Raw genomic sequence first — 26,009 nt, forward strand, 5'->3', positions numbered from 1 at the left:
CGGTTAAATTGAAGCAAGTTGTTTCCGTGTTAAATGTTTTGTAACGGCTTATAGTGGGGGGGGAGGGGGGTGAGTAGCTAATGTACCATTAGTGGCACTCCGTTTTAATTGGCACTTTAAAGTGCTGAGACTAAGACGGGAACGGAGCACTTAAACAACTTGACAACCGGGGAGGTTTCTAGGGACGCTTGCCATAACTTTATGGTTAGCTAGTCGCGGATGTGGTACAACTACTAATAGCGGGAGAAAAAGTATGTGTTTGATATCAAACTTTTTATGAACAATCGTTATTGCAGTAAAAACGTTGTAAAATGCATTGGCTTGCGTTCAGCGTATGTATCTGTATTGTGTAAGCGTTTATCCGTTAATACATGTTTCAAGAAGAAATAAGCTATACAAGATTTTTAGTAAATAAAGTATTGATAAGTCTTGGATAAATAGCAAGGACAGGCTAAGTTTTTTTTAACAATACAAAAATTAGTTATTGGTAGAGCTTTGAAAAAGAAATACTGCGTTTCTATTACGATATTTTTGTAAAAAACATCATTAGAGGGTTAACGAACAAGTTTATCGCTTAAAACGTCAACAGTCTATGATTTGTATACAATAGATAGAAAATGTTATGCTTATGCTAAAATGTATTTACATATTTCTATACGATGAGTAATATAATTGATTTTAGATATTGAATTAAGAATACTATTATTGTACCACCTATAAACCAACATTTTACAATTAGAAAACACAATTCAATGAGCCTTTTATAAGAGTACTTTATAAAGTAAACTACTTTATATTCCTATTTAATTCCTTAGTATACTCTGCCAGTGTTATTATTTTTCTCATTCTAAAACCAGCAACACCTTTGAGAATGGATTGTTTTATTAAACGCTAGTAAATCCGTACTCATGCTATTTCCACATTGATTCTGTGATAATGGTAATTGTTGATAAATAAAAATAAATGCTGTCAAATACGTGAAACCAAAAATAAAAACATATGTTTCTGGCCCCTGAACCACTTTGTGAAGACAAAAACAGCGTTTACTACACCTCCTTCAAATAGTCCAACGATTAATCAATTGAATCAGCTTACGTAGTACAAAAGAAACATTTATGCTTGTAACTTCATCAACACATATTTAAAATACGCGAAACACAAACATAAATACGAAACGTACAAATGAACATTTAAATATCGGTATCATGTCCGGCACGACGTGGACTCGGTACAGTAGTATTTTTATGTCTGGGTTGTTTGTGTTTTAAACATTTAGATAAATTAATTATTTTATTATGGTTATACAGGGTGTTTCCAAATTGTCTGGACATATTTTGTGAACTTGTTCTTTGGGCTAAGACAAACATAAAATGCCATATACGTATAAAATGCCTAGATTTATGTCTGTCTTAGCCCAAGGAACAAGTTCACAAAATATGTCCAGACAATTTGGAAACACCCTGTATTAGTCTTCTTGTTATCTATTGGTATTTATCACCACCATACTTATGCACTTAATGCACAGTAAATTCTGTATTTTCCATGTTAAAATTGTGAATCCCTTTATTAATAAATAAATGTGTTGACGAAGCTGCAAGCTTTAAAAATTATTGCTTTTGTAACCAAACTTGTAAGCGTTGGACCATTTAAAGGAGGTATTTTAAAATAAGTGTTTGTCAAAACTAATAACTCCGAATCAATAAAGCCAAACAGAGATCGAGCCTCAGCAGAAAGCTAATAGATCGTCTCGTGTTGTCGAACGCTCCGTTTTCAATTATCAGTTTTTAACGAGACGACTATGATAACAGGAGGGGGATGAGGGGAACTCGAAGGGGGGATAAGCATCGAGCGAGGGTGGAAAAGGGGAGGGGGAGCAAAAATGGCGTCGGTGGGGATGGCCGCCATTATTGAAGCTCGATGTGTGTTGGGTAATTAGTTTGTGCCCGGGCAAGAGTAAACACTCGGCAACCTAGTTAACCTAAACACATGATTTAGCTGGCAGCATATAATGAATTCGTTTTCCCGGTGAAGGGGTCAGATGCAGTTACACGCGTTTAGATAGTAAAGTTGAGTGGGATATCGCTTTCAACCATTTAAAGTGGGTTAACACAGTTTTTGATGGCTGTAAATTAAAAGGAATTGACTTTCTATATATTTAGTTTTGGAAATGCTAACCACTGTAAGGGTAGGTTTGCGGTTGTATTATAAGCTGTGGGTTTTGTTGTGTTAAGTGCTGCATTAGTCCTAATCTGGTAACCGAAAATAACGATTTTAATTTCAGTTTAATCCAGCACAGTGAATTCAAGTGCACAAAACTAAAGAAATATTTCATTGGCGGTAGTTTTTCTGAACAAAGTTCTTCTTTGCTAAACCCCCTAAATTTGTTTAACGATGACCTTAATTTTTAGAAAATCATTATCACCCACATACAATAGCTTAAAAACGTTAATTATTTGAGGTATTGAATATGAACCTCCATACATGTCTTTAATACCGTAACTGTCTTTTGCGATTTTGTATACACATGGCTATTGGAAATCTTCCAATATTTGTACATCTTTACTTACAGGTATGTATTGCTCACTGAAATCATAAGTCTATTATAAATTAGATATAAGGTATATAATATATACCTTATTAAAAATCTCATTTAAAAATAGTTAATGTTTAACAATTTGCCTTTCAACGTTACATTATTCCATTATGCCAAAACAATGTCAGCTAAACTGTTAACACTTAATTGATTTCTTTACTTAGTGGTCTTGCGGTATACTAAAATGTAAAATGTTTAGTATACCGCAAGACCACTAAGTAAAGAAATAAATTAAGTGTTAACAGTTTAGCTGACATTGTTTTGGCATAATGGAATAATGTAACGTTGAAAGGCAAATTGTTAAGCATTAACTATTTTTAAATGAGATTTTTAATAAGATTTAATTCCAAATAGAGGCGTATGTCTCGTCATAAAAAATTCAGATCATATCTTATGTCAGTATACAATACATACAGTTAATACAAATAACTATTGTATAATACAGAAAAGCACAATGTTATTACGTTTTATAACAAAACCATGCGCTATGGAACCAGTTTAAATTAATAGGACGCCTAGTCACAGTACGTTGAACGGTGATGTACATTTTGAAGAGTTATGTAGCAAACTTATCGTAAGCCCAACATCTTAAATTTGAAACGATTTTAGAATCTAACTCAACAATATACGTCATTACAGAAGTCATTTTGGCGAGAAGTTTCGTCAGTGACTGTACCGCATGTGATGTCGGTGGTGACTGTACATCACTCAAATCCGCACAAGAGTTGCACGTCTTGGTTAAAATCCTTTCACCTAAAACATTACTTGGAGCTCATATATTATGCAAGGTCTTAGATTCAACCGAGGTTGGATTCTGCCGCTTCCTTACAACTTACAACGTGAGTTTGAAATTGAAATTGTCGACTTTGATACAATGCCGGAAAAGTTGTAGATTAAAATTTTCTAGTTGCAGAAACATAAAGACAAGTCTATAAAGTTAGTTGCATTGTAGGTTATTCTGTTTTAAATAGTTTCCAGTGATTTAATTGTAGTACTAAATATATTATACTAATGCAAATTTTGAGTCTCACCATACACATTTAGATCTACAGTGATTACATCATTAAAATACTGCATAAGCTGTAGTTTATATGGAGCTCTCTAATACAAGAAGTTTTCCTCACTTGAGTATTGTTTTACGAAAAGGTAAATATATAAATAGCATTGAGGAAAATAGCATATATTGTCTATACCGTGTGGGATAATTTTTACTAGACAGTTTTTACATAGATATTATGTAATCAAATTAATTGACTGACATGTAAATGGAAAATAACTAGTAAAAAACCCGCAAACGATTCATTCATTTTAATTTTCATCAGATAGAGTTATCACCAAATGGTGTTAACTTCTAAAACTGCTGAAAAAAATTAACTATAGTACTAAATTTAATTTTTGTATTTATTTGAAATTTGAATAAACCATCCAAACAGTAATATTTATTATGTTCAATTTTTAATAGAAGTGAGAATGATATAAAATATTTGTACGACTGATAGTTCTGCATAACACAGTATGATTATAAACTGTGAATTCAAATCGGAGTGTTTTAGCAATAAATTTTGTTAGCACAAACTTATGTTGTATTTTAAATAGTAATGTAATTTTAAAATATCAACTTTTAAACCTTTATGTCAGTAAAAAATAACCGTGGGCCGTTAGAGTTTTATATTGTGAATTGGCTGTTTGTTTTATTCGCTATCTAATTTACTTGTTCAACAACTTCTTTTGGGACACAGAGATAAAAGAAATAAAAATAAATTGTTTGTTTGAAAGAAAATTTTACAAGTAACGACCCAAATAGTCTTTAGAAAAAAATTCCTATCTTTATTACTATCTTAAAACAAAACCATAACCACAGCATAATACGATCGCAAAAATGACATGCTGGACTTGTTTTACAGCACTTTTGTAATTTATCCAAATAGTACTCTATTAATAATTATTTTTTTACTCGCACCCAGCTCAGATATTTTTTACTTTCTCGGCTACCATGTTTAAATCAAACACAAATTTAAGTTTAACGATAATGCTTGGAAAAATATTAACTATTGTTGAACTAACTACGTCAAGTGTTCATTTCTTGGTAAAAAATTGTATCATCACTACAAAAGAATAGTAGTTTACGCAACGATTGCGTTAAGTGAGTCTTTACGACACGAGTAGAAAATTTAAGGCACGAGCCTTGGCGAGTGCCTTAAAAACTTCTACGAGTGTCGTAAAGACTATTAACGCGAGTTGCGTACACTACTTTACCTACGACCGTTTTTTAATTACTATCAATCTGGATTTAATTACTAACAATCACTACTGATAACTTTTTAGAGAGGTTATGTTTTCGTGTATTGTCATTGCCACTGAAAGTGACTTGTTGTGTAATCAGCTGATTTCCTGTAATTACGTGTTTGTTAAACTTCGTTAAATATTACATTGCTAGCAGCATTCTTACCATAAATAATATTGTATCAGGTACAATTCGGCAAAATATTTCATTTATTTTTGGACTTCCACCAACTTAATTAAGAATACGCGAGTATCAACATGAACAAGTCGGATCAACAATTAAATTGGTCAACTGATCAGCTGATCAGCTGATTAGTTGACGTTCGAAGCATTACAATTTTAATTCTTTTCTCTCAATACTTGAACCTCATTGGTCCGTTACCTGTGTGGATATGAGAAAACTATGCGGATATGAAATGAAACTATGCGGATATGAAAGGAAACAGCTGTAAAGTGAAACTTTTCAATTCTAAGAACTGGACTGAAATGGCTACTTTAAAAAACGGTCGTAGGTAAAGTATATATTAACATCCGTTTCACTCAAAACTGCTAATAATCTCCCTCAAATAAAACTACAGTTCTGCGTTTATATGACGCGTGATTGATTTAAATCTATATTAGATTTTTTCGTTGATAAAATATAAGTTACACCAGGTTAAACCCTTCAGAAGTAAACTGAAAGGCTGGGCAGAGGTGAACGCCTTTTAATTGTTAAATACTACTTCCGCCTCTTGACTTTAATGGGACTAAAACTTTCTACTTAACCTTTTCTGAGAGCTCTTGTTAGGTGGAATAATTTAATTGATTGTAGCTTTGATTTTCTAAATGAATCCAGAGGTTTTCACGTGTTAAAATATTGATCAAAGGCTATAAAGTATTTTTTGTTTGTTTAGTTTTTCATTGCTTCTAATTTGTAAGTTTCTCTATATACAGTGCTCAATTTTTCAGGAAAAGACCTTAATTGCAAATAATACTTCAGACAGATATTTGAGGACTTATCTTCAAGTTTCAATTATTAAAATCAGTAAAATCAATCGTTGACTTAGTTATTATTTCATTTGCACTATACGTAGGTAGCGTATTTGTTACTATCAAAAGTACAATACGGACAGTTTTTATGAGATAAAAAAAAAACATTTTGCTTCTTATACCATTATATTCACGAATAATCAAACATTTTCTTATATTTTTTTATTTAATTGGTATTTTAGAAGTAATCTCAAAACGTCTTACACAAGAGTATACGAGGAGAAGGTGTAACACACCGGAAACAGCAGTCAAGTCCCCATGGACTTCCGGTTCCGACTTGGTCCCACGGGTACTTCCGCTCTTTCCGTGGATTAACCAAGATTTCCTCCAGATTGTTAAACATTGAATTGGTGGAGAAGCATAATTTATGTGCATATTGCTAAATGGCCAGCTTTCTCAATCTTGGTACCATATCACCTTTTTAATATTATAAAAGTTTGTAAATAGAACCGTAGCTTTACCCGTGCTCCGCAACTGAAAATAAGCCTATAACATCTAAAAAGATGTTTAAAATTGGAAAAAACTGTTAGTGCTTGTATTAACAATGTTTATAAAATTTACGTATTTTCTATAGTTAAAGGATTTTCCATTGAGAAAGAACGTCAATTTGCTTTATGCCATCATTGAATGAAACTATTAAGAAATGTTAACAAATCAAATGTAGATATTGCAATTTTGATTCTTTTGGCCGCCTTGTAAAATAATTAATGTCAATTTCTCAAATCCCTAACAATAGTGAAAGATAGATATACTAGTGCTTACTAGTAGGTATGTTTTAGACCCATATGCCCACGCTTCGAAATCCTCAATATACTAAAAAGTTTTAGCCATTGACTACGCTTAGTCCACAAATATAGTGATGACGCAAATCAACAGGACATATAATTTTCAAAGTGGTTTTTATATATTTTTTTAAATATTTGGTTTAGTTTGGTCATTCTAAATGACAGTAAACATTTTGCAGGATATAATTAGAGTTGATGAAAAGTAGGTAATAATTCGACTAAACATTTATTTTGCTATGTTGAAAGCCATATAAACTCATGGGCATAAGACTTTTACCTGGTATTTGGACCTAGAAACAAAATCCCAAGGCTACCTGTAATGTGAATTTTGAAAAGTTCTATATTGTATTACATTTATGGGAATGAATTCGAAAATTACTTTCTATTAGGATGGAAATGTAGTTGTCATGGATTCTGTAAAGCGTTTGACTTTACTTCGTTACAAAAATTCTACTGGCGTAAATAAGAGAAAAATAAATACATTACTGGAATCTAGTAAATTCCAGTACTAGATAACCCCGAATCTAAAAAGCTTTATTTTAAAACCATATTACCTTTGGTAATACTATTGACAAAAAAAGTGGTCCAACTACGATTAGTGATTGCAGTTGCTATTTGTACTTGATGTTATTTTAGTGTTTGTTAAACCTCATGTAAGCCCATCTTTAAACAGTTAGGATTATTGAGCCTTCCCTCTCTCTATATATATTCATGCTTACTGTTCATTCACAAGAATTTTGATCTTCTTTTTGGACAGCAGCATTTACATGCATACAACACAAGGTCCAAAGACAATTTTCAATACCGAATACATAACTTAACAATCTATGAAAAGGGCCCTAGTTACATGGGTATGAAGTTCTTTAATAATCTACCGACAAACATTAAAAGCCAAACCCGTTTAAAGAGTTTTAAGAATACTCTAAAAAGTTATCTTTTAAACCAAGTATTTTACTCTGTAAGTGACTTTTTACAAAATTAAGCAGCATTGTTATATGTAATTGTTGTTTTAGAGTCAGACAAAAATGTTCTGTAACTTAATTGTATTTTTAGGTTTATATTGAACTGACAATGTCACCAGTTTAATAGCTTTGCTATGTACAAATGTTTTTATGTGACAATAAAGTGAATTTGAATTTGAATTTAAATGTATGTCAAATAGTCCCACAAACACTTTTTCAGAAGTTATTTATTAGTACAAATCTCCCAAACAATGTCAGTACTATAAACAAATATTAGTTTTGGATATTTATAAAAATATAAGATAATAACAATTCATGATACTTCTTGATTCATGATTCTTGTGAGTTTAACAACTTTTTAACTAAATCGAACTTTCTTCCTCTTAAATCCTCTTAAACGGACAGTTATATGTTTTCTTTCTACATAAAATATAGTTCACTAAAAATTGTATATCTACACAGTGCAACCTACTCCACTTTATTAATGGATTTTATAAATATAAATTTACTGAAAATAGATAATAAAAATTTCAATAAAGTAACAATAAGATGTATTTAGGTTCTATAGCTTATAAAGGGTGCGCCAAAATAACCTGACGGTTTTTAATACTAAATATTTCAAGATCAAACTACAATTTCATGTATTAAATAACGTTATATTGTACACACTACTATGCCATTTTCATTTATGAAAAATTATATCACTCAGGTTATATCACCTTCTCCTAAACACAGGCTTCCCATTTTTTTGAAACCACGTGAGTCGTGTCTATCCCTCATAACATCCGCAGTTGTGGAACCAAAAACCCCCTCAGTATTTCCAAATAGCGTTCCGAGTTTACAGTGACAGGGGGGTGTTCCCGCTTTCGTCCTCAAAAACATATGGTCCGATGACTCCAAACAGTGCCACACCACTCTGCACCACACTAGACAGTAACTTTCTTTTGACGACGTGGTGTTTTACCAAACATAACCTAAAAATGGCATAACATAAGCAATCGTTCACTACAACAATGAGGTCTCTAGCTAGTATAACAGCTGACTTATTACAAAACAGAAACCGTCAGGTTTTTTTGGCGCACCCTTTATTACAACAATCTCATGGGTTACGATTTTAGTCTAAGTTTTTATTGATGGGCTAGGTAACAATTTGAAGAGCAATGATCTTAATCTAAGGGTTGGTTCGTGCCAGGTATGAAATTCTGATAGGCTAATTAACTTAATTTATACTAATGTAAGCTAAATAATATGAGATAATAATCAGAGTCAAAAATTTAGGCTAACTTAAAAGTTCTTAGTTTGAAACAGTTACTTGAATTTAGTCTATTGACAATGGTGTGATGGTGGTTGGAAATTAGTGGTGATTTTTAAATGTCTATTGAATTAGATACTACCAATTTTTGTATACTTATCTATCTAATACTTATCTTCTTTCTTGATTTCTCTTTATAATAGATATTTCTATATGATCTGAATGTTAATTTTATAGACTTTTGAATATTTAATCACTTCAGACTTGGCTCCCACATCCATTTCAATTTCTATAATTCACCACAAGCACATTTTCTTCCTTTGTTTTAGCTTTTCTTCCAACAATGCTACTTTACACCTGGACACTGAACAGTACATAGGAAATATTTCCTACCTAGACACCATTTCATTTTAGAATATTATTTTTAAATACAGTTTTTCTTCTTCACTAATTTATATTTAATTAAATTTAAATATTTTTTTGAAAATACAATAATTAATAAATATCAAAGTAATTTAGTTACAATTCACATTTAAATACATTCATGTTTTATCTCAACAGTATTAAAAGTATTCACATTGCGTTTTCTTAAGAACTATATAATCTATCTTTGAACTTAATATTTCTAACAAACTATACAATCTCTTCGTTCACAGCCCCCACAAAAATTACATTCCTAAAAATCTATACAAAACAAATATACCAACGCAAAAAAACATTTAATTCCACAAAGCAAAATGATCAGACAAAACACGGCGTTTGATGCAGTTTGATGTTACAGCGGCAGCGAGATTCTGGCAAATGCCGCAGTCAAAAACATGGCCTGTGGCTGGCGGACTGAGTGTGTTGTATTTTTCGATACAAAGTCTAATCGAGTTTTGATGGGCGGGAAGGGGGGAGGGGGGCAAGCTATGATGGAATTGGCTAATCATGTTACTGGCTACATTTGATGGGAAGAGATCTCTCTGACAGAACATTACCCGGTCTTGTTTTGTAGCAATATTGAAAAAGATTGGTAAATGTTCTCTTTAAAATTAGGATGTTTTTATTTATTTTTTTGCTACCATATGATAAAGGGAAATACATTTTAGATTTATTTTGAATAAAAAAAACTTTTATTGTGGGTTGAAAATTTTTGGTAGTGAGTTGTATAGTTAAAATTGATTGGACATCACTTGGCTCGTATAGTATCAACAAACATATGCAAATGTAGTTTAACAATGCTTTAAGGTGTTAAATCTGTTACTTCAGTATACAAAACAAAACTATTAAACCAGTCCTTTAAAAAATAAATTGGAATTGATATTACAACATATTATTATAGCAGCAGACTAGCAGTTTTATACAGGTGATATTTTTACAGACAAATTCGTACCAAAACGAAATTATAACGTAGAATAGAAATTTGTCCATGTTTTAATCAATATTATTTTTGCTGATACGAGATACGAAAAATTCAGAATGTGTTGAGTTAATTATTTTAAAACTGATGGTTTATTGATATAATATGTCAAATTGTATAGGTATGAATCCAAAATCAATCACACAAACAATCTACATGTTTAGTTTATTCTACATAGCGTGAAGTAGGAAATAAAGGTATTGCAAGAACGTTCACATTCAATTTATCTAAAGCAAAATCCTAACAATATTTTTTTTAAGTCGTGAATTCAATCTATAAGCGTTGAGCTGGATATCAGTCAAAAATATCAACAGGATAAAAGTAAAAGACTCATATAAAATAACGACCTACATTTTAAATTACAAACTCCTTCAATACTGTAGATATGCAAGGCACGCACGACGTGACTGCAGCTATATTGAGTGTACGCGCCGTTGTACTTTTACAAGCTGGGTTTGACTCTAGCTGTACCACTTTTTGTGACCTTTGACTGACTGATTAATAGTAGTCAAACTATTACTATTGTTTACTAACACGATTCTGTAAAAATAACATGTATAAAGAAATGTATCCATGAAACTTACACAGATATATTTATTTTACCGGAATTATTAAATAAAGTAGGTTTGAAACACCTCTTCCATAATTCCATTTGGTTTCGTACAAAAAACAAAGCCTAAGTGCGGTGAACACTGGAATATTGTAATATTGAAACACAGTTTAACTCAGATTTGATACTATGTACTTCACAGAAAACTTGGATGGTATTCTATTTTTAGCGTAGTTTGAAAAAAATTCATTTTAACTATGTGATATAACTTTGTTGATTTGAAATTTTAAACAAAAATCTAAAAAAATAAACCTCCAGTCTGATAAAGAATAGAAAACGGAAAAAAGAATAAACAAAAGTCACAGTTTTAATGAAAACTGTGGCATTTCTAGGTAATGAAGGTTTGTATCAACTGATTGTCAACATTTCTAAATTGTACTTGACTTTATTAATTTAAAAAAATCCTCTTCATCCTCTACTAATCCTCACCAAGGATAAGTCAGCAAATCGAAGAAGTGATGATTTTTTCGTAAACACATTTTTCGATGCAATACAGAACATCAGCAAATAGGTTTTTACAAAATTTTTAAAAATCAGTGATATATAACAATCGACCTAAACGTATAAAAATAAAGTAAGTTAAAACATTGCAGTATATTTCCTTAGTTTATTTTACCGTCCTCTTACTGTAATTAAAAACTAGCGTGGCTCAGTTCACAAACTGGTTGAACTCTAAACATATGAAACAACACAGTCGACATAAAACCAACACTGCTAACAAAGTAAAATTTATTATAAAATGAAAAATGTTAGTAGTTCTGTGTGGTTCTAGAATATTTCTTTTGAAAATATTGGTATAAGGTATAAGTTTGTCTTTAAGATGGAAACACTAAATAACGAGTTAAACCAGTTTTCCCACAGTGGTTTAGCTGAAAATTGTGCAAGAAGGGGTGGTGAGTTTCTGGTCAATATATGAGAACAAAGGGAAATGTAGTAGTGGAGAGGGATGGGGCGCATGTGTGACTAGAAACAGTTGAAGGACCCGAAAACTATACGAATCACCTAATTTGGAAAGCGATCTAAAAAGGTTCTTAAAGGTTGGTTGAGGTGCCTCAAGTTAATAAATATCATGATGTATTGGTGTATTTAAAGTTGTTTTTAATCGTCGTTAAGTAAAATGGTAAAAAATAACATTTTTCGTCCCAACATGAACATATATAAATATATATAAATAATAAATAATAAAAATAAATAATAAAAAATAAATATATATATAAACATGTATAAATATATAAATATATATATATATATATATATATATATATCAAAATCATGTAATGTAAGGAAGCATTCTTTCAAACGTAGTCAAATTTGATTACTTGTCGCCGAAAATAAAACTTATGTAGTAAAAACTGTGATGGAATAACAAACCCATCAGATAATGTGATACTTGGTTGCCGATTTCAAATAAAAAATAGATAACATCTGAAAGTTACTTTACTATGGAAGATTGAATCAATTATCAAACTAATTGGTGTATTTTATAAGTGTACAGAATATGTATTTCATTTCTTCAAGTTTCAATCGAAAAAACTCACATTCTATCAATACAGATAAGTAGTAATTTTTAAATATTCAGGAACAAATTCCAATTTAAATCTTTTGTATAACTTTCCTTTTAAGAGATAAACCTTCAGTAAAATATTTTAATTAAAATCATTCGTCCATTTAATATTATACATCCTATTCATTTTATTGATTTCTCCAATATACCACCCCATTACTTACATTGATAAATCCAAAACAAAGTACATTTAAAACATTTAACTTCGTCCGTTTTCAACAACAATAAAACACTTTTGTGCCTTTTTAATGCAGAGTATAATGAATAGTACTGTTTTAAGAGGTGGGGACACTCGGTGGTTGTAGCTGGAAGGGGGGGGGGGGGGGTAGCGAGCTATGATGGGATTGGGTAATCGAGTTATGGGGTACATTTGACGTGGGTAGCGGGGTAGAGGGGTAGACTCCCTATATTACCACGACTTTAATCTTCGTCAATATTTAAAAACACTCGACCATTCGACAAACATTTTCGCCGTTTTCAGTCGCTCTTTTATTTATTTTTATCGAAATAAAATAACGTCGATTGGTTGGAAATTGGTGTCTTTGTGCTCTTGATTGGTTGTATTGGAACTGTTACAAGTGGCGTGATTCACATTCGGACAAAGTAATTAATACGTTTTGAACGTTTATTAGTTCAGAGTGTTTTTGTTGAATGTGTTGATTATTTTTGAATAAATTTGTATAGTTACATAGAATCGTTCAAAATATTGTCCCAATGTGTCTTAACTAGTTAACGTATATGGGAGGTAATCAATTTACTGTATACAAGTTTATCAAAGTTTTGTTTATGAGCGTGTATCAATGTGGCTATTAGAATGGATTGTTTGGTTTTGGTATGGAAATAAATTTATGTGTCCACAATACACACAGCTTTGCATGTACAGGGTGTTTATAAAAAACTGTTCAACTTAAAACAACCGTAAAACTTTGATGACTTAAAGGAATGAAATAACAATCAAATCCTTGGAAATCATCAAGTTTTGGCACATAATAAAGAGTTTACATAACATTAATGTGTTTTCCATTATTTGAAAGCAAATAATCAAGTCTAAATTCCAATTCGTACCGAACACGCTTAAACTAAGACAGTTATTTCAGAAAACGCTTTCTTTCCCTGTGTAAAAATGCAAGATAAATATAAGAATATCCTCTTTGGTGCTCACCTTACTGGCATAGACACGATCCTAAACGAAGCCCCACTCAAAAAAGTCACACGGGGTAATATCTAGTGACCTAGGAGGCTAATAATTAATATAAGCTTTAATATGAGTTCCCATTACGATTTTAACGGGACTTAAATGTCTTTGATTTTAACAGTCCATTTAGAATTCTCAACACATGACCATATGTTAATTCTCATTGTTGCACTTTCATCGCAAATCGACTCTCATACAAACATGTACCCTCCTTTTCTCTCATAAATAAAACCCCTTTTATTCCAAAACCCTCGACTTTTTTCTCTTTATTATAACTACACAGCACAGGTACCATATCATATAATATAATAGTAACAATGGATATAGTACTGATGAATATTTCCTGTTCATGGATATACTTGAAAATCTAGTAAATTCCTCTCTAGAAGGAACGCTGTTCGTATTTAACCAACATAACACTTTTTAACCCTAATTACAGCAGCCCTACATACTCATTGTAGACGTAACTTAAATAACTTTTTTCGTACGAATAAAAACAGAAAAAGAGAAATATATGCGAATTCAGTATTCACTATATTGTTGAAACTTAATATTTGTTTAACTGAGTCTCTTAGCAAAATGTTCCATTTATTGAAAATTGATAACTGGGTAAGGAATATGATTATAGTTTTAGTCTAGTACCCGAATGAAACTCAGTACAACATTAACAAAATGTTACTCTTAATATCAGATTATATAACAAGTTTAACTGAAGGATATTTTCACATAAGACAACAAAGTTACCTAAAATAAAATCACTTTGGTTCAGTAGTCCTTCTGTCCGTTCTACTGGTAGTTTCCAATACCGTTCACAATAGGGGCGCAGGTTTATTTCTAATCCATCAATTTACTTGCACAAAGAGCCCGGTTTGCGGTGCGGTTCATACAGCGAGCCTCTACTAATGATATGGCGGTCCATCATGCGATACGTTGACAATGAGATTACTTCAATTTGGACAGAATTGATTTGTAATTGGCACAGAGAGAGCGAGTGAGAGAGAGATGTATGGGCACTGCCCAGACACGGTAGTACATTGCATTGCATTTCAAAGTTGTATCGTGTTTTGTGTAATTTTAAATGACAAAAATATTTGAACAATTTGTACTTGTGTATTCCAAAATAATTTTCCATGGAACATTCTCTGGATATTTCAAAAATCTCATGATGAATTCTCGTCAAAGAAAATTAACGTAATTCGTTTCAAATAAAGTATATTTAAAACTAGGCATATTTAAAACTTATATAGTAGTTTGATCAAAACTATAAAAAGAGAGTTTTCTAAATTTAAGAGTATTTTTTGACCGTTATGGTATATTGCTGTACTACTTCGTTAAATATATCTACCTTATTTAATTACAAGAGGAAAATACTTTTCCAGGAAAGTAAGTTTGGCTTATGTCTGTTTTTAATATAAATGTCCGTGAAATGCTTACATGCAAAACATTTTCAAAAACCTATTAAGTTACTTCTATTAAACTATCTTATATCAACTAAACGATCGAATGTTCTTATATTTATGAATTAATCGTGTTAACATAATGTAGAACATTTTAAAAATTATTAACTATAACTAATGATAATTTTTTAATAACTAAAAACCTCCCAATCAGTGATAAAAGAACATAATTCGCAAAGGTTATCCAAACCAGACGAAAATCAATTTTCGAGGACAAGGGACGCTTTTAACAAGCAATATATCAACGCGACGACTAAATATTTACCTCAAAAAGCTTAAGCCTCACAAAGCCACTTATGCAGAAGGCTTTGCCAATTACCTCGTGTTTACATGGGACAAGACGGAAATGGAAATTTAAAACGAGATTTAATTTTATTTCCTGCCAGAAGCTTTCCCTTCTTTGCTAAGATGTATGGGCATGTGCGTCGTGCAAATGTAATTTCCTGTGCGAGCTCTTACCACAAAGCAAGTAACCTAAATAATCCCTCTCTTATACCCCTCCCCCCTCCCCACAACCCTCTCAGGAAACCTCCAGCTTTCTTGTGTTCCCAGCCTCTAATGCATCAGCCCAGCGCTTTACCACCAAGACTGAGTTCTTGCTTCTCTTTTTATTATTTTACGTCTTGGAAATAAAGAGTGATTTTAAGTATAAAGCATGTGTTAGAAAAAGTTATTTTGAAAAACTTTGATTTCACATTAGGGTTTGATTAACTTCTATTCAAGTAAATTGTGGTTTCTCATTAGATACGTTGGGAAAGACCACGTAAGATTAATATTATTTTTTTAAACTTCAATTTGTCCATACAATAATCGTTGTCTTCCTTTTGCAATATTTAAAAGCGTTGGAAAACGTATTTGATCATAATAGTTCAAAAACTAAATTTTTTGTGTAGAGTGTCGCAATACTATTTAACTTGTACTTTTATGCCCTAAATATGACAAAATCCAAATTGAGGTTTATTAAGGATGTGTTGTTAGAGAAAAAAACTATTCAAATTTTTTCGGCAACATCTATTTAGTACCTACTAAACTCGATGCGAAATGACCTTTTGGTAGGCAGGACTCAACATAAAAATGTAATACCTTCGCCACAGCTAACCTGCAGACTAATTGAAATTCCATTTACCCGTCTGAATTTGTACTAAAATATTCCCTAAAAATTGTCAGATTTATTTCCTATTTAAATAACATTAATTTTAGTGAGTACTTAGGTTTGCTGCTACGGGGAAGATATTGAGGTGTGTTTTTATTTAAATGTTGATAGCTAAGTATGAAATAAACAAAATTTCCAAATTTGATTAAAATATATCCATTAACAAGCAAACTACAACAGTTCATTTATCCTCCATAAGAATATCATGAGAAATTTAAATTTACAATTTTTAATTATCTCCGTAACCGTTGGGCATACAACAATACTTCTACATACAATATTATTTATTTTTTAAGCTCTGCAAAATGGTTTGGAGAAAAATTATGAAATGTTGTGTTTTTATGGTAGAAAATAGTAAAAATCAACTTTTACCGCATAGAACCCCCCCCCCCCCCATAACCCCGTTCCCATAGTCCAATTATGCTGGTTTGCGAACTCGTTCAAATAATCTTAGGTTTACACGTTTGTGCCAAATTTCATAAAAAACGGATCATCAAGTTATCGTGCTAACTGATACATATATACTGTATATGCATTTATATAAATTTGACCGGATTGTGTTTTTGGCCTCTGGGGACCTCAAAACGAAAAAGTAAATCGGTCCCGGGTCTAGATCTTACAATGAGACCTACGGTAAAATAGCTCATATTATATTATTATTATGCCCTATATGTGAAATACGCTAATATTTAATAAAATAATACCATATTTTTTGCGATACTAATATTTTATTAAGATACACAATTATGTTGATTTGCAAAGTACGATAATTGCGTCATGCATGTTTAATCTATTGTATTAATTGAAGCTTTCGCATTTTTTTCGGAATTAAACTATAACATCGTTTATATGTTAAGTATAAACAGTTTGGTTTAGATATACCAAACTAACATTTTTTTACTGAATAAAATGTGTAACAAAATGAATTCCATTTATTTTTACGTAAAAAATAATTTATTGCTGTGTCCTATAAATAGTGTATAGAGAATTTCACACGATGTCTTAAAATATCCAACAACATAGGTTTACTTTTATCCGAAACAAAAGCCCGAGAGACGATGTAGCTTGGAAATCAAGTTAAGAACGAAGAAGCTCCATCTTACAAAAACTGAAACAATTCCGAATGGGAAAAATAATCGAACACTTGCAATAATCCCATCAGCACGGGCGATACGTTAAATTTCTCTTGTCTGTTAAATTCAAGATGGGGAGGACAGGGGGTGGTCTCCAATTCCCGCTCCGTATCCTACAAATGGAGGGGGGTTTATGGAGGGGGGGGCTCGGGGACGACAGTTGGCATGAAGACGCGTAATTGAGTTTAAGCCTGTAGGGGCGCTGGCGTCGCCGGCGTCGAGACGTCATCTAAGTTAGGTCCTGTAATCTCGTGTCTCTCAGATTGTGAGAGCGATAACTTCAAAATGAGACTCACTTATTGAGTGGAGCCGGGTGAGAGGTTGAAAATCACTGTCACTGTACATAGATGTGCGTTTTAACACAAATCTGAAGTACCGACCTAGTGATATATGATTTAAAATTTTGATTAGGTAACTATTGAACAAATATTGCGCCTATACGCGTGTCTAACATACAATAAACAATGAAAGACACACCTTGAAATATAGAATAAATTTTAACTTTTCCCACCACAGCAAACCTAGAGGCTAAGTGAATTTCCATTTGCCTGATTGGATTTACATTAAAATGTCTCCTTAAAAATGTCACATGTATTCCCCATTTAAATAGCATTAGTTTAACGAGCACTTAGGTTTGCTGCAACAGCATTTTCCAATTTTTTTCAACACATGTTGCATAGAAACACTTCAATTTAATAAATTATTTGTTTTTAAGCTCTACATAATGGTTTAAAATGAATTTGCTAAATTTCAGGGTCAAAAACGGGATCCCGTAGTCCGATCATGCTGGTTCACGAACTCGTTCGAATAAATGACGTAGGTTTACTCGTTTATACAAAATTTCATCAAAATCGGACCAATTTTGCTCGAGTTATCATGCTAACGCCATGTGTACCACGGTAATAGCGTATTCCCTATATGGGAAATTCGCTAAACCATACTAAATTGTACAGTTAAATTCTTGAACAAAATATTACATAAGTGATACATTAAAATTCCTTTTTAAAAATCAATCCCGCTTCATGCCTGTATAATTGTATGATAATTTTAATTAGCATGGTTTTGTTAAATTCATTGATGTAAAATGCCGAACTATTCCCCTAAAATCTAAAAACCTTGTCACTGCACTAGATATGTGTGTGTTCAACATTAACACGCTTCAAACTACCTTGATATCTCTAACATATTTATTGGATGGTAGATTCTAAATTCTAAATGAATTAAATACTGTTACCTTAAAATTGAGTTTTTAAACTCTAGCACTACTTTGAATGCCTAAACTTTAAATACACTCACGTTTTACGAATCAGTGAAGTAAAGTATTGTTACAATAAAAAATTAAAGATTATATTTTAAAGTAAAATAATTGGTATCAGCAATCTGACACGTACTTTCTCCCAATAACTTGTCAATAACCTTTATCATGGGTAAGCGATAAGAGTAACTAATTATGATATTTGATAGGTAGAATCACAAAAGTTTCGTTAGCTTTTGAACCATAAATTTTACAGGAATGTGGGATTGCACTATTTTGTTTAGAATTATAATGACAATAACAGACAAATTTAAATAAGTGTTTTCATCCTTTTTTCTGTTTTTTATGGGGTTTTATGGGAAAATAACATAAGCCACAATAACTTTTACAGCAATGGGGAGGTTGCACTATGTTGTTAAGAATTATAAGGATTATCACATTGTACTAATTTCAATCAAAACCGGGTTTTTTGAAATAAGTTTTGCTCCTATTTTTGGGGGGAAAACATAATTTACAGTAACTTTTGAACCATGGTCAGAATTTATAGGGCTACAACACTACAACATACTTAATTTTACTATATTACTCGGGCCATTTTTGAGAAAATCCGATTTTTCCATTATTTTATTGATTTTTATGGAAAACCCAACATTAAAAATCTAAGTTTCAAAAAAAGTGAAAAAATCTGACTACAGCTGTTGTCTCTAGCTCTGTACACACACAGACATCACTTTGAAAACCACTTTTTTGGGTTCAGGGGGACCCTAAATGGATATATCCACTCATAACTCAAACTCGAAAATTTAGACGAAAACAATACTTTCTCCATATACTATACTAGCAGAGTACCCGTCCTTCGTTGGAGGCGCACTTTCCATGGGTGTATACACTGTTTATACGGCATGCATTGAGACAATCGAGCATATTAAGGTTTTTACCGTTTAAAAGTCGTGGAGATTTTATCATACAACAATCAACTGGCACAAAAAGAAAGCTTAATGTTATGCAATTTTACTTTCCCAAGTAAATGATAGTCACTTTACCTGTATCCGCGCCTCATTGAGCTTGGTAGTCCTCGCCAGTTCCTCTCTACAGTAGATGTCGGGGTAGTGGGACTTGGCAAAGGCGGCCTCTAGCTCTGCTAACTGTTCCTGTACACAACCACAAGAATCATGTCTAGACTTGGACGGAGTGTTCTTATATTAGTACATACTGTATAACTATAATGTGTGGTCCATGAATAAAGAACCATAAAAAATGTCAATCATCTGATGTTAGCTGTAGTATTTTCATTGTTGTATAAAACGACAACAAATGTCATGCCATTTGAGTAATCACGGATCATTGGACAGTACAACTTCGTGCCTTTTGCATTGAAGCCTATTTGAAAATAACTAGTCTGTGATTGTATTACTGTACATGTATCACTATGGCTATGTTATTAATGTCATTGTAGTCAATTCTCAATTATTTTGTCTGTCTTATTAAATGTATTGCAATCATCACTATGTTAAATTTTCATATTGTAGCCATTAAGCAAATATCTATCTTTTGTATAGTTAAGCATGTACTATAACACTGTACATACATTTATTATATTATCTATTTTCAAAATATGTCATGATGTTTAATGCACCACACCAATGTTAGCCATCAAATTTTTCATACTATTGTTTTGTTAGCATTTTATAGATATGGAGTAGCATATTATTGTAAATGGTTGTTACCGTCAAATAAATAAATAAATTGCAGCTCAGCGGTTATTTTGAAATCGTTTCAACGTCCGTCATCACAGTGTGGTATCCTATAGGAATACTATCTATAGGTGGGTGTTTTATTTAAGAACCAAGGTATCTGTTCTCAAGAATAAACCTCCGGGGAGGTTAAAGTCTCTGTGTACAGATGATAACATCACAAGAGTTCGGGAGTCTGTTCTCCAAAGTCCAAAAAGATCGGCAAAAAAGCGTTCTGTTGCTTTAGGTTGCTAGGACCAGTTTACATCGTATTTTACAAGACGATTTGAAAATTGCACCCCTACGAACTGGTTGTTGCACATTAGCTCAATCAAGGTGACCGTAGATAAATAGTCTAGTAAAGTTCTGATTTGACCTGGAAAAACTGCTTTGTTAAACGATTGAAGTGGTATTCGAATCAACGAATGTTGCTTTACAACATATCCAAAATAAGAAGTAATCCAACCGTGAGAAAGTGACTAAAAATACAATTTAAAATGGTGGCTTTTTCTTAATTGGACCATTTATTTTGAAAACCTGACAGCCAAAATTCCTATTTAAAATTTGATTTTTTTATAATTTCCCATGGTTGGATTTTGTCAGATTTTGGGTAGGCCTATGTTGTAAAGCAACCTTTTCTGAGTTGAATACCACTTCAATCACTTGTAAAGTTTTGCCCAGGTTTAAGGGTGATTTTTCTTAGTTAGACTGGACTATAAGTCTGATGTTTTGTCAAAGACTCTTTCAGCTGATTGAAGGTGAAAACCTGCTGCATTTACTTATAATGTTACTTATAACTAAAATGGGCTTCAATACAAAAGGCACGGTGTTGTACTGATCAACGATCCATGATTACCCAAATATTGCTGTTTAATACAACAATTAAAATTCTACACAAACAACGGCTGATTGACATTTGTTCAAAAATGATCAGTTATTTTTGTGCCACCCTGTATTATCTTTTTAGTTAATCTTACGATTATGAAACTAGAATAGCATGCTAAATTAAAAATGACGGTAGGTTTTTTTTTTTTTTTTTATTAATAGGCTTAACATTCTTATATATTTATTTGTTGTGTAGAATAGTAAGCATGATATTGAAACTTAAAACTTTAAAATCTGTCATTTAGACTTAGACTACCAAAATCGTAAATCAAACTAATTCGAACTTAAGTTTGCGTATCTTCAAATTTCTTTTCTTTCTCGCTTGCTCTCAACTTTGAATATTTAAGTTGAATTAATAAGTGCTATACGCTTTATTTGTTTATTTGTAACACGTTTTGCATAATTATCTAATTTATATATTTTGTTCTGTTTTTATTTGGAAATAATTCTTGGGCTACTTACAGTAGAGGAACAAGATATATTTTAATCGCTATATAGCTGTTTAATAAAGGTATCCAGTGAAGAAACTATTTTTGAAATGTTGTTAAAATATTCAAAATAGTTTGTTAAAATAGTGAAAATAAACCACGAGAATTTTATAATCTGTGTGACTGTCCGCGATAATAAGCGTTCTTGTTAGTATTTGGCAAACAAATTTAATAGATAATGCTAAATCACCTCAAATGGAGCGTAGTTAAAAACTATAAATATTTTTTTTTCTCAATTTCAGTAATGGCATAGTCATATTTTTCTATATTGCCAATTGCATCGGCATTGTATTGTCTGAATGAGTATTATAAAGGCGTGATGAGTTGCGTATAGAGCCGATAGAATTAGAATCAAAGGCACTTTTGTATTTTGTTAGGAAACATTTAATTGTGTTACAATGGTCCGTTAGAAATTGTAACAACTAATTAAATTTTGAAGCTTAATATTTACAAAGAGGTATTAAAAGTTTTACTTTGGTGAATTCTGACTTTTAAATACTACGGGTAACCAAAACTACCCCTATAATTATTTTCCTCACCTGTGTGAAGGTGGTACGATGCCGTCGCCGGGCGGGGGTTGGACAACTAGCAGTGGTGGGGGTGTGTTGTACGCTAGGGGAAGGTCCACCCCCGACAACCAAAGGCTCGTTTTTCAGCTTCTTAAAAGCTCCTTCCGCACCTGAAAAACTTCATAATTAGCCTTTCCGCAGGCCAAAGAGAATAACAAGCCAGGTTTAAACAAAGTGAACTGCATTAAAGATATCCATGCTTTTTACCAGATTATGTGGTGTGGCTCTTTTGATTCTGACTAAAGAAATCTTCCTATCTTTTACTGGAGATATTAACAATTTCACATACTATAAAGGCTATGAGTAAAAAGTTTAATTTAGGTGCGAAACAGATTGCCAGGGCTTGATGGTTGTGTTAGTATTTCGGGATTCAAAAGTAAGACATTAGTGGATTACTCAAGATTAATTTAATACGTTTACTAAACAATTACAACATTAAAATTAATTTTCTCTCTTCAGGTTGAAATTGATGAAATTATGTTATGAAACTGTATTTAAAAAAAGTTGTACTGTATATATCAGTTCATTATTTAGGATTATTAGCTGGAATGACGCTAAATGCTATTAAACATGAAACTCGTAGATTTACCTGCTTTTGATGAAAATAGCAAGATGTATGTACTACAAATTAGTTTAAGTATAAACTATACAATTAAATACGACTGATCCGAACTAACAGTCTCTAATCGACTGTTCTAATATAACGTCAGAATAGAAAATACCGGTAATAATATAATGCACCGTAAATGTCCTGAAATGATAAACATTGCTCAAAAATTTACCAAGCTTACTAAGACAAGCTTAAGTTTTTGACATTGGATGAGAAGTCAATACGCTTAAAACGAAGTCAATGCTAGTACTTTTTGTCATTAAAAATAAATTAGTGCGAATGTTTTAAAAACACATCCAGCGAACATTTGATAACAATTTTCTTTTTTCAGCTGTAAAATTAAGCAATTGGGGCAAATGTTACCAAAATGATGTGAAATCACATATTGGGTACAATAAATAAAGTTTTTCTTCTAATTATGGAAACATGATTTGTTATAAACCTAATTAGGTCATGAGACAAACAAGTGGACTCCGTTGGAACACTAAGAGAATCTATTCGATATTTAATGGAGTAACATTAGTGGACAAAGGATATTTCCATATTTAAACCGAACAAGCATTACCTCTCATGTGAAACTGATCTAATTATAAACTCACTAAACATTGATTACCATACCATTCCGCAAATAATGCAGTCCGACGCACAAACAATACATTATATTTTATTGGATTACCGTTGCTTCATGTTGTCAAAGTAATACTCGTCGTAGTTTTTGTTTACCATTACCATTTTGTAATTATTTTCAGGCGTTGATTTCTTTGTTTTCATATTTGTGCAGCTAGTAATCAAACACACATATTTTATCCATTTAAGAAAATATGTCGAAATATTTTTCTAAAATCGGTCTTCCTGACTTTGCACAGAAATTACAATACTATTGACAAAATTGGGTGTAAAATAGCATAACCGTATGATACTAATATAGGACTAGTTGTATCCAGTAGTTATTTAGAACTGTAGTGGATCGAGTTTACAATAGCGTCCTACCATTAAACTGACATTTTCTCTATTTTTCTTCTGCATATTATGATAGTTAATACTACCACATAAGAGACATTACTTTTCCCATAAGGTGTTGGTTTACTTAAGGATAGTGTATCTTAAAAATATAAAAGATAATTTATTCGATGGAAATTGAAATACATATTTACTCTATCTCAATTATTCGATACAGCTCATTTTAACTTATATGCTTTTTTATTCTTGAACACAATCTTTGTTGTTCGAATGAAAGCTAGCCTTAGTTTACGTACAGTTTCAAGACCAACAAATTTAATGACTAAAATGTTCAATGTTCTTAAAATTGAAAAGATTAAATCTTTAACAACTAATAACTGTTGGTATCTGTTAGTAGTTGAGTTGGTCCATGCAAAGCAAACCCAAATAACATCTTGCTCAATATAGCTAAAAATATACGACAGTCTTGTTGGAAAAATAACAATAATAATATGTAATATCCTATGTATAATAAAAAGCCCTCGATCGTTGTGTATGTAGATTTAGAGATTTTCGTTGTGACAATCCTTGAATCTACTTTTACTTAAACTTTTGAGTCCTGCCTTAAAATGATTACTTTCGATTAAATATTAAAGCCAGCTCCTCAATAGAAATGCATACTAATAATTGTATTTATATTGTAATGCAACATCAATATTTCATGCATAGAAATGTAAAGTTTAAATTCATAAGGTATACTTCCAACTTTAAACTTGCATAATTATATAAGTCTCGCAATCATACTTTAATTAAACAATTCGAAACGGTCAACTGTTAATGTTATATTAAGTTTTTTTTCTGTTTTTTTTTTGTCGGGAATTATGTTTTATCATCTAATGAGCTTATAATGAAGTTTTTTTTCTAGTCCAGTAAGGTTAGCGTTTTCGCTTTGGGAATTATTTTTATAGCAATGGATTTAGGCAATCTTTCTATACAATGTGAACTTGTTACGCTATCTCCAACGTCAAAACTCCTTTGTTATGGCAAGTATACTCTACTGTCTTTAATATACTTAAAGGTCTTACTAGTGTGCCATTTCACTTCAATCCGATGTGAGGGAGTATATTTTTATAAGAATTCGCGTTTGAAAACGTTTTTCTGAACAACTACAAAATAGTGCCAATATGTAATAACCATCAAAAACAGTCAACTTTGTAATTGACTTGGCAATGACATGTATTTAAATGTTAAAAAATATTAGATTTTTGAATTAAGTATGTTTTATAGCATCAACATTTAAAAATGCTCGTTCGAATACAAAAAGATCTCCCAGCTTTCATAGATCTTATTTCATAATACTTAACTAATAATATCTCAAAAATATAACTAAACAATTTCGTATTGATTATCACCCTGACAATCTGTTAGTACCAACTATCCCTACAGTCCATCAAATGTGGAAACCATCTGCACCAGCTCAAACATGACACCTGTCAACCAAAGGGGGGAGGGGTTGTTGGAAATATCAATTTGTCCGCACACACACACTCACATCACTGTACTCACACAAACACACACCAGGATGTCACAAACTCTCGACAAGCGGGGGTGAGGGGGGAGGCTAAATGTTATTTCATGAAAGATATAATCCATACAAGGGCGAGCATTATGTCACTATAATAGAGTGGGGGTCCCATTGTGGGCTAATTACTACCCTGGTTCACCTGCCCCGACCCCTTTTAAATACCGCCTATTGTTGCTTTGAGCTTCCCTAACAAAGGCAGCTGATTTTGTGATTTTGTCTCCAAATTGGTGGATTAAAGTCGAGAGCTGTTTGATTCTTTGTGGTCTGTTGTGTTTGAAACAAGTAGACAGTTTTGAGAGGGAAAAGGGAACGGTGTGCGTTAATCTCAAAGGATGTGGAATCTTTTAGTTTTTTTATATATATTAATTTAGAAAAAAATAAGTTCGTAGCTTTGATTAACTCAGTTATTTAAAAATGTGTTTGGCTATATAGTGAGATAATTTTATTTCAACTTGAGTTTAAAGGATGCAATGGTTAAAATCTTTGGTATTTACAAGTCCTCGTCAATTTTCTTAAACAAACGAACT

At 31.9% G+C, this 26,009-nt stretch overlaps 1 protein-coding gene across 1 annotated transcript in view; it reads right to left on the reverse strand.

Moving 5' to 3' along the window:
• The window catches only part of LOC128985015 (homeobox protein unc-42-like), a 43,402-nt gene that overhangs the window by 7,675 nt on the left and 9,718 nt on the right, over positions 1-26,009 (reverse strand). Inside the window, exons 3-4 of the mRNA XM_054404388.1 lie at positions 22,319-22,458; positions 19,717-19,824 (exon numbers count right to left, since the gene is read on the reverse strand). Coding sequence (XP_054260363.1) covers positions 19,717-19,824; positions 22,319-22,458 — 248 coding nt within the window. The remainder of the gene's footprint in view (positions 1-19,716; positions 19,825-22,318; positions 22,459-26,009) is intronic.

Source organism: Macrosteles quadrilineatus, unplaced genomic scaffold (genome assembly GCF_028750875.1).
Source record: "Macrosteles quadrilineatus isolate MER2022 unplaced genomic scaffold, UCM_ALF_1.0 Scaffold_2__2_contigs__length_208266976, whole genome shotgun sequence".
Taxonomy (NCBI): Eukaryota; Metazoa; Arthropoda; class Insecta; order Hemiptera; family Cicadellidae; genus Macrosteles; species Macrosteles quadrilineatus.